Raw genomic sequence first — 9921 nt, 5'->3', positions numbered from 1 at the left:
AAAAAAAAAAAAAAAAAAAAAAAGAAAAAGAAAGAAAGAAAAGAAAAGAAAGAGAAAACCCTCACCAGTGGATAAAAAGGCCCCTAGTGTAGACTTTCCTTTACTGTGCCTGGCCACACCCTCTTACTTACACCCTCTTACCTCTTGCCCACAGGTAAAACTGACCATTCCTGCTGGCCCCCTCCACCCAAAGGCCCGGCAGAAGTCTCTAAGCAGAGATTTTCCTGAACCTCCCTGAGGATAGAGGCTGGATCTCTGAGGCACTGGCTATACTTCTGGGTCCCCTAGCACCATTGACCAAGGGCGCTCTTAGATCCTGGGCCTCAAGGTAGATAGCCAGATGCCCACACCCTGGCTGGCACCAGCTGTTTACTCCTCAAACACCTGTGACCTAACTCCTGGTCTGTCAGGAAAATGAATGTGTGTCCATCGGTGCGGTATCCTGGGCTTTTAAAATCCTAGCACTTGGGAGGCAGAGACAGGCAGATCCTTTTGAGTTTGAGATCCAGTAAATTTGTGTGGGTGTGTATGGGGGGGATAAATCTGTATTTGTGAATGGCACTAGATGACTCAATTCTTGTCCATGGTGGGGTGGGGTGGGGTGAACCAGTCTCGAAAGCTGGGTAAGAGAGTATTTTGCAATAGGTCAACACATAGGTCTCCTTAAGCATGTGTATTATGAACTAGTTCTAAAAACTGAGGTTTCTGGAACAACAAACTTGAGGCCATCCTGAATTCCCAACCCCCAGCTACTCTGGGCCCTACTTCCCGCCCAGTTTGAACCCTTTCTGAGGCACAGCAATCCCACTACAGACTACTCCCAGCTTTGTGAGGAAGAAAACTCCATTGGACTTCCTTTTCTAACAAAGACAAGCTCCTGGTCAACCGTTTGCAAAGCAGTGTTTGCTTAGTACAGAGAAGCCCGGGGAATGAGGAAACTGGTTTGGCTGGTTTGCTGGGTGGGAGAGAGCTACAGAACCAACTTTAGAACCAAGCACATAATGGAAAGGGAAAGTCTTATACAGCAGGCCCCACACTAAGTATTCACTGAGCATCTGATACATGCCCCTAGGATATATATGCATAAGGTTATATCCACTTTACAGATGGGGAAACTAAGGCTTAGAGAATACAGTCCTGGCAAGCGTCCCTCTAAACCAGGGCTGTTGGGTGGTGCACACTAGTTATTCCAACACTTGGGAGGTGTAAGCAAGAGGACCCAACATTCTAAGCCAGGGCATGTGATGCTCATAAGAGTAGGGCCTAGCATAGAGTGGTGAATTCCTGTATATCAACACCCAGGCAAGAGGCAGGCAGATCTCTGACCAACCTAGGGAGCTCTGGGCCAGCCAAGGCTACATAGTTGAGTCTCAAAAAATAAAATAAAAATTTAATCGACGGGAGAAAATCACTTTAAAAAGACTTAACTGTTCATTTCCAGACCCGGGTTTGATATGCCCCTTCTGTGGCCTCAGAAGCTCTCAGAGAGAAGTGCTTAGTTCAACATTATCTCCAAGGACCTAGGCTAGGGCCAGGCTCAGCTTCCAGGGAGATTGCTGGGCAGAGCTCTCACAAGTACAATTAGGGATTCCAGCTGACCTGCTATGCCCTGCTCACTTACCAGCCAGGCCAGGGCTGCTCTGGGACACAGATGGAGCCTGAGAAATACTGAGTCAAGAGGTAGCAAAGGTTGACTCATGCATCCAATCATTTGCTCAAAACAAGATTTGCAGGCCTATTGGGGGCCTAAGAAATGATTTACTCTTTTTTTCTTCCGTTTTCTTCTCTGTTTCCTCCTCCTCCTCCTCTTACTAAAACAAGGTGTCAGTAAGTATGTAGCCCTAGCTAGCCTGAAGCCCACTACAGAATCGGATTGTCCTTAAACTTCTAACAATCCTCCTGCCTTAAATTTCACCATGATAAACGCTTTTTTAAAAGCGTGCCCCCTCAAAAAAGGCAGGGTTCCACAGGTAGCCCAGGCTAGCCTCACACCTGATATCCTTCTGCCCCAGCCTTTGAAGCACTGGGATACAGGTGCGGACCACCACGCCTGGCTTTATTTAGTGATTCTTGGTAGATTTCTGAAGCAACTTAGAGACAGAAAGCAGAAAAGACTGGAGACTGACCTCAATAGACGGGACTGTTCATTTCAAACAGCGACCGGCAGAGGCATGGGGCGGGGCGTGTGTGAACGGTGAAGGGGTACTTGAGGCTTATACGGGTGGTTTTTGGGAATACAACAGCTGAGGCTCTCTCTGTACAACCTGCAGTTTCTCCTTCCTGAAGTTGTTGGCCACACAAGCTGCTTTTTCTTTACAATAGGTCTTGCCCTGGCTATCAGGATGTGGGGCATAGTGGGGGGCTGAGTTGGCAACAGCAGCGATGGGGGAGGGACCAGAGTTTCACTATTGGACCTTGGTCAGGGTGTGGAGGAGTTCAAGACTTTCTTTCCTTTAATCTTCTTTTGAAACAGGGTCTCACTATGTATGCCTACAGAACCTGGAATTTCCTATGTAGACCAGGCTGGCCTTGAACTCTTCCTTCTGAGTGCTAGGATTAACCCAAAAAAACCTAACAAACAGAAACAAAATAAACAAACATTACTTATTGTGAGTATACACTCACATATGCATATGGAGGTTAGAGAATAACCCTTGGGTTTCCTTTCTTTCCTACCATGTGGGTCCTGTGGACCAAATTCAGTCTTCAGGCTTGATGGCAGGTGTGTTTTATTTTTAATTTAATTAAATTTAATATATTTAATTAAATTTAATGTATTATTATTATTATTATTATTATTATTATTATTAAGACAGGATTTCTGTGTAGCCCTGACTGTCCTTGAATTCAGAGATCTGCCTGGCTCTGTCTCCTGAGTGCACTACCACACCCTACTCACTGCCCCTTCTTATGCCTGCATTCTTCACATTCATGCATTCCTCCCCCTTCCCAATCCCATATTTACCTTCAGCCACATAAGTTTTATTCATTGCTTTAGCCCAAGAGTCTAGCCTGGGCCTGGCATAAAACAGTAACTCAATATGGACAGCCAGATGCCCATACTCCAGGTAGCTCGTGTTTACGAATAAAATATGCATTAAATGCATATAACACAACAAATATATATGATTTTTCACACTCAACAGATGGGTAAACTGAGTCTCACAGGAGTAAACTGACTTATTTATGTAAAGTCACCTTGGGAGCAGCTGCTGAAGTTCAACCTGGACCTTTCTATACTTCCTCAGTGACTTGCTATACAGTATATATATATTTCATTCTTCTCCTTGGAAAACGTTATGTCCTGAAAAGAGATCAGGGTGAGGCAGAATAAAACCCCAAACGGCTGAGTCTGGACTATGATGGGTGACTCTTGCTGATTTTAGGGGTTTGGCAGCTTCTGGGAGATTTCAAGAGCTGATTGTCTCCACACCTGGCTTATCTAGGGCTGCTCTTGGAAGGGAATATGTAACAGATACCAAGGTGAGCATTTCAGCCAATAAAAAGCCCCAGAGAGTAAACAGGGATTTCCATATCCACCTGGCAGAGAAGGTTGGGCTGGAGCTGAGGCTGCTTTCCTTAAATGGCCTGGCTTAGCCTGTGACCTCACCACCTACACTTCTCGGGAGACAAAAGGCAAGGACAGAATGGCAGTCACTAGTCTCCTTCCTGGGATGGCCCACATGAGCCCTAGTCACCGGCATGAGTAATTAGGGAAAGTTCAGGGAGCCGAGGGGGGGTGGGGGGCACTGGGTATCTGATGATGTAAGGTGATCCTAGAGCAGGTTTTCATGTTTGCTTTTCTCACCGTCCAAGGCAGCTCTCAGCACATCCCTCAGAATAGAGAAGAAATGGGTGTATTTAGTCCACACAGGTGGCTGGCTGGGAACTAGGTCAATCCATCGAATAACCAAAGCCCAGGCCCAAAAGCCAGGCCCGTTTGTCCTACAGACATTGTAAAGTGTTGAAAGCCATCAATTAAAGGATTTATCAGCACTCCACACGGATGTAACTTCAGGTATTAATCTAGTAGCCCTGAAAGGCAAAGGCTAGTAGCCTGGATCCCTGAAAAGTTTGTGCTTTAAAAAAAAAAAAAAAAGAAAAAAGGAAAATAATCAACAACTCTAAAGACGCTTATACTGGACTTGGTGATTGTTGTTGGGAATCCTAGCATTCAGGACGCTGAGGCAGGAGGATCACCATGACCAAGAGTTCAAGGCTAATATGTGCTACACTGTCAGTTCCATACTACCCTGGGTGAGATCCTGTCTCAATAAACCACAGAGTGCTTCACTCCACAGCACATAAACTAAAATTAGAATGGGACAGAGATTAGTGTAGCCCCTGAAAAAGAATGGCACACATACATACATACATACATATTAAAAAATAAAAACAAACAAACAAAAACAAAAAACAAAAAAACACTAAATCAGCTTAAAAACAAACAGGAACCAACATGGTGGTACACACTTGAACCCTAGCCCTGGGAAAATAGCAGGAGAAAGATCACAAATTCAGTCATTCTCTACTACCTATCGAGTTGCAGGCCAGCCTGAGCTACCTGGGACCCTGTCAACAAAAACAAAGCTGGGCAGTGGTGGTGGTGGCGGCAGCGGCGGCGGCGCATGCCTTTAATCCCAGCACTTGGGAGGCAGAGGCAGGCAGATTTATGAGTTTGAGGCCAGCCTGGTCTACAGAGTGAGTTCCAGGACAGCCAGGGCTACACAGAAAAACCCTGTCTCGAAAAACCAAACCAAACCAAACCAAAACAAAACAAAAACAAGAAATAGAAACAGAACAGCCACATCTTGTGTCTACCCAGCACTAAGGAAGCAGAAGCAGAGGGATCTCTGTGAGGTTCAAGGGCAGCCTGATCTACAATAGTGAATTCCAAACCAGCAAAGTGAGACCCTGTCTCAAAAAACAAACCACAACAACAAACAAACAAAAACAGAACAAATAAACAAATCAACCTAACAAAAGAACATGCTTAAATTGGGGGTGTGGGGATGGGTTTGAAGATTCTACATTTTAGAAGCCAGAGAATCTACATACAAGCTCACAGGGCCTAGGGATGATGCTAACAATGCACATCAAAGCCGGTTTGTGATCTTCAGCCACCAGGGTCAGATTCTCAGGAGCCCACAGAGTGGAGCCTGGAGCCAATGCCACAATCCTTGATTTCCCCAGGAGGTCCAATTCTTTTACACAAAGCAATTTCTGGGGTGCAATGTGTGATTTCTGGAAAGATACTTCCGATCTAGCGATCTAGTGCAATCCCACACTCCATTGGTGCAATTAGACCCCTGGTGAGCAGTGGCGGAGCCTCAAATGTAGGGGGAACTGGAACCAGCCACGGGAAGCTTGTGGGATGCGGTGTGGAGGGTGCTTCTCCCACCTAAACCACCAGCGGGGGGCGGGGCTCTCTACCTCTCACTGGGCGTGCTCTCAGCAGGGGGAGGCGAAGAGGTTCTCTCTACCACCCATGGGGCATGCTCTGTCTCCATCATCGCCAGCCACTCTCAGCCCCTCCTACCTCAGTCTATTTCACAATGGACTGTGTTTTCCCCAAAAGCACATGCATATCCCACTCTTCCCTCCTTCAACCCTTCTCTCTCTCTTTCCTTCCTTCCTTCCTCTTTTTCTTTTAGCACTCAGCCTCCCAAGTGCTAACGACAGGCGTGAGCCGCCACAGGGGCAGCTCACACACTTCACTTCCGGGAGTGCTGGTCACCGGTGTGAACCTCCACCCCAAGCAGCAGCACACGCCTTCACTCTCATTTATTTCTTTGTCCTCTCTCTCTCTTTGAGGAAAGGGAAACCAAAAGGAAGAGGAACAGTCATAGATGCTTCGGGCTCCTGAGTTCCTTGAGGACTGGAATGGTGTCCACCCTCCAGAAGTTCTCATTTTGACTTTAGGTAAATGACGCACTCGCCTCACGGAACAACAGTGAACAGGTGGTAGGTTTTAAGTGATCTTGTCACCGATACAAAGTGGTGTGAGTGACTAGACACTTAGCACTTCGAGGTGCAAATTAAAGCCAGGTCAGCGCCAAGGTGACCCTGTAATCCCAGCACTAGATCTAAAGCAGGAGAATCAAATTGTGAATTTCTGATCAGCTCCTATCACATGGAGATCCTGTCTCAAAAACAAACAAACAAAAAACCCAACCAGTACACTGGTGGCAAGTACCTGACTAACATGGCCGTGGGTTTCATCCTCAGCAGTGCTAGCAAAGACTGTCCCAAGGCACAACTATGATTCATCAAGCCTCCAGCACTTGTGCTGGGATCCATAATATATAAGCATTCCTGTTTCCAAGCCTGCCCAGCTCAACTCTGAGTGATGTCTATTTATTCTCAGGCACTCACTGCCTTGGAAACATGCTAGGCCACTCATCCCTCACTAGCCCACCCCAAACTGTCACTGAAGGCCATCCTGAAATGCTCTCCGCAACCTACCAGAGGCTCAGATTATTTCCTGGGCAAGAATCAAGTGGAGACTGGCTGAAGGATCCCTGACCACTCCAACCTCATGGCCCTTCTGGACCCATAGAAAACTCCACAAAGCCAGTCAGGTCTCAGAAAAGTAAGGAAGACTAACCAGTTGAGCTGCTATTTCTCTGTAAAGTGTACCAAACCTGGGCCCGGCTTCCAAAGCTCACAACAAAATTTTAGGCACTATCATGACTGCTGTAGATTTTTCAGGTGGCTTATGGCTGGAAGAACAAACCTGGTCAAAATATTCCCAGAAAGGGATTGTGTGTGACTTTACATTTTAAAATTATTCCTTTTTCTTTCTATCTTTCTGTCTTTCTTTCTTTCTTTCAAGACAGGGTTTCTCTGTGAAGTCCTGGCTGTCCTGGAACTCACTCTGTAGACCAGGCTGGCCTCGAACTCAGAAATCCACCTGCCTCTGCCTCCCAAGTGCTGGGATTAAAGGCGTGCACCACCACTGCCCCGCCCTTTATCATACTTTTGAGATCAATTAAATTCCTCATGAGAGAGAAGGTCATTTTGGTGCAAAAGAAGCACCAAGAAATCAAGGAAACCAGTTAAAAAACAAACAACAACAACAAAAACCTGGTCCTCTTGCCTTGCTCACAGCCATGCCCAACAGTTAAACAAAGAAACTTCTAGATTATCACAATAAGACCTGAAGATATATTGAGTGCTTGAATGAATGAGTCAGAGCTACCTTTTTTTTTCTTAAAGTGAAAAACAAAATAAAACTATTCCTTGGGAAAGCAACACCTGTATCGAGTATTTTCATCTTTATTAACAAAAACCATAAGTCATTACGAGTGGGTTCCTCAGTGACTATATCTAAATAGTGGGAGTCAAATCCCGGTTCAAATGCCTGCCCTGCTGACCCCGTGAAGTCACTCTATGAGCCTCCAATTGCTCATCATTAAATAGAAATACAGTCCAACTGGCCCTACGCAGCAGGTTTGGCGGTCTGAAATGATAGACCGGCTCCAGTAATCAGTTGGAGAAATACGGATGACCTCTAAACACCCTTGGGCCATTTCTGCCCTGTATAAACAGCAGAGCCAGACATATCTACCTTGATCAACCACAATCGATAAATAGACTCCCAAATCTGCCGTAAATTCCAAGGGAGAGTTTTGCCCATTCCATCCTACCAGCTATAGTAGCACAATTTCTTGGCGCGAGTAAGACCAACGGAGTTCCCTTACCTTTGCCCAGGAAGTGGCCCCTTTCCAGGTGCCTCTCCGGCACCAGGAAGGAGTAGACCTCGGAACTGAAGCCGGGACGGCAGGGCTCAGGCTCAGGCTCAGACTTCTGACAAAGCCACGAGGAGACCTGGGGTGGAGGAAAGGTAGGCAAACTGGTCACTTGAGGGGGTTCCCAGCAACCCACACCGAAACCAAGAGTAACCCTTCCCTCGCCTGCGGCGCCGGGATTAGTGGGAGGACCCCCCTCGGGGCAGACCGGGACGCTATCCTCTCATCCCGAAACCAGCCTCCAAGCTCTAAGAGCCTTTGGGGGAGGGGACATCTGGGGCCACCACCTGGCAATCAAGTCCACCTTCCTCACCAAGCTCCATTTGCATCTCACTGGAGACACTTTTACTCTTCCGGACACCACTTTCCTTAGACCGCGAACGGTCTCAACTCGCAGTCTGACTCCTCTCTCTTACCCGAGAGAGCCAGTCCACAATCTACGGTCCTTCCCCTACACGGCAGGTGCTTTGATGATACTAAAATCCCTTTCCTGATTTCGGATCGTCCGCGCTACTTCTGCCCCTCACCTTCTACAGGCAGCACCCCCCCCAATCCGGCTCCACGCCTCCTCTGTCCGTCTCAAACAGAGACCCTGCCCAACCCGGGGTCCCGGGAGCCCGCAGCGTGGCGCGCCCCGACCTGGGAACTTGTGCGAGAGGGGGCCATTCCGCGCTCGCCTAGACCTCCCTCCCACTCCACAGCACTCAGCCCCGCATCGCGCAGCTTCCAGGGCGACCTGGCCCTCTGGACCCCAACTTTCTTGGAAGAAGAGAAGCGGGACCGCCGCAGGCAGAAAAACCCAGAGAAGAGGGTCCTAGGGCCCGAGTCAGGACCCTCCACATACCTGCAGCAGGAGCAGGAGCGCGGAGAAGCTGCGGCACCCGGCTCCCATGGCTGGCCGGGCGGACGCCGAGCAAACGCAGAGCTCGGGTGCGGTCGGGCAAGGCCGGGTTAGGCCGGGCTGGAGTCGAGCAGAAGTTAAGTTCCTGGGAACTCGAGAGTGCGCCGCGGCTCCCACACCAGTGAGCAGGGCAGAGGCTGCGGCCGCCAGGTGAGCCCGCAGGCACCGCCCCCGGTGCCGCTGATTGGCTGGGGACGCACCTGCAGGTGGCAGCTCTGGAACCGCACGGCCCTCAACTTCCTCCACCCCCGTCTGCAGTTTGGTGGCTTGGGGCCGGCCTTAGGAGACTTCCTCGCTTCCTATTCCACGTTCGTTCGAATCCTAGCCGAGCTGTGTTGTGGCCCACGGAGACTTGGAGTCACCAAGGACTTTACTCCTTTTCGGTTTCTGCTTTGTTTTGTATCTCTTTTATTTTTGTTTGGTTGGATGAGTTTGTTTGGTTTAGTTTACATTGTCTTAAGGATTTTAAATGGCATTTTTAACGTGTGTGTGTGTGTACGTGTGTGTGTGTGTGTGTGTGTGTGTGTGTGTGTGTGTATGTGTGTGTGTGTTGAGAAAGAGAGGGCAAGCTCGCAAACGCATGTGCCACAGACCGAAGGTGGAGACAAGATGACAGCCTGCAAGAGTCAGTTCTCTTCTTCCACCAAGAAGGTCCTAGGATTGAATTGGCATCATCGACCTTTACTGACTGAACTATCTCTCCGGCGGTTTTATTTTGTTTGTTAGCCTTTTTTGTTTGCTTTCCAGCCCAAGCTAGCCTGGAAGTGTCTTAGCGTCAGCCATCCTCTTGTTTCAGCCTCCCAGATGCTCGGATTGCACAAGTGGGGCACCAGACCAGGCTAATCATCTAATTTTCTAACACCCGTCCCCCTCCCTTTTGAGACATAGTCTTGCTATGTATAGTAGCCCAGTATGGCTTTGAACTCACTATTGTCCAGTCTCAGCCTCCTCACTTCTGGGATGGAGTCACAGGTACCCACTATCTTACTGCCCCACTAAAATCTGTCCTCTTAACTTCAGTTCTCAGGAGGTTAGTGAGTCAGGGAGGAAGCCAATGGATTAGAATCCCCTGGAATAGAATTACAGGCACTTTCAGCTGCTCAGGGTGGAAACTGAACTCTGGTTCCTGGAAGAGGAGCAAGTCCTCTTAACTCCTAAGCCATGTCCCCAGCCCTTTGTCTGGTTATTGTTTTTGTTTGTTTGAGAGAGGTTCTCTCTATGTAGGCGCATGTTTATCTGTTTGTTTTTTTTTGTTTTTTTTTTTTTTTT

The 9921-nt window shown here is 48.1% G+C and overlaps 1 protein-coding gene across 1 annotated transcript in view; it reads right to left on the bottom strand.

The window, feature by feature from the left end:
- Cdh1 (cadherin 1) overlaps positions 1 to 8896 on the bottom strand; it is a 70590-nt gene extending 61694 nt beyond the window's left edge. The window contains exons 1-2 of the mRNA XM_031341305.1: positions 8596 to 8896; positions 7704 to 7830 (exon numbers count right to left, since the gene is read on the bottom strand). Coding sequence (XP_031197165.1) covers positions 7704 to 7830; positions 8596 to 8643 — 175 coding nt within the window. The 5' untranslated portion in view covers positions 8644 to 8896. The remainder of the gene's footprint in view (positions 1 to 7703; positions 7831 to 8595) is intronic.
- Positions 8897 to 9921: the final 1025 nt, after the last annotated feature.

The sequence above is a fragment of the Mastomys coucha genome, unplaced genomic scaffold, assembly GCF_008632895.1.
Source record: "Mastomys coucha isolate ucsf_1 unplaced genomic scaffold, UCSF_Mcou_1 pScaffold22, whole genome shotgun sequence".
NCBI classification, from domain to species: domain Eukaryota; kingdom Metazoa; phylum Chordata; class Mammalia; order Rodentia; family Muridae; genus Mastomys; species Mastomys coucha.
This window is presented reverse-complemented; position numbering and strand designations above follow the sequence as displayed.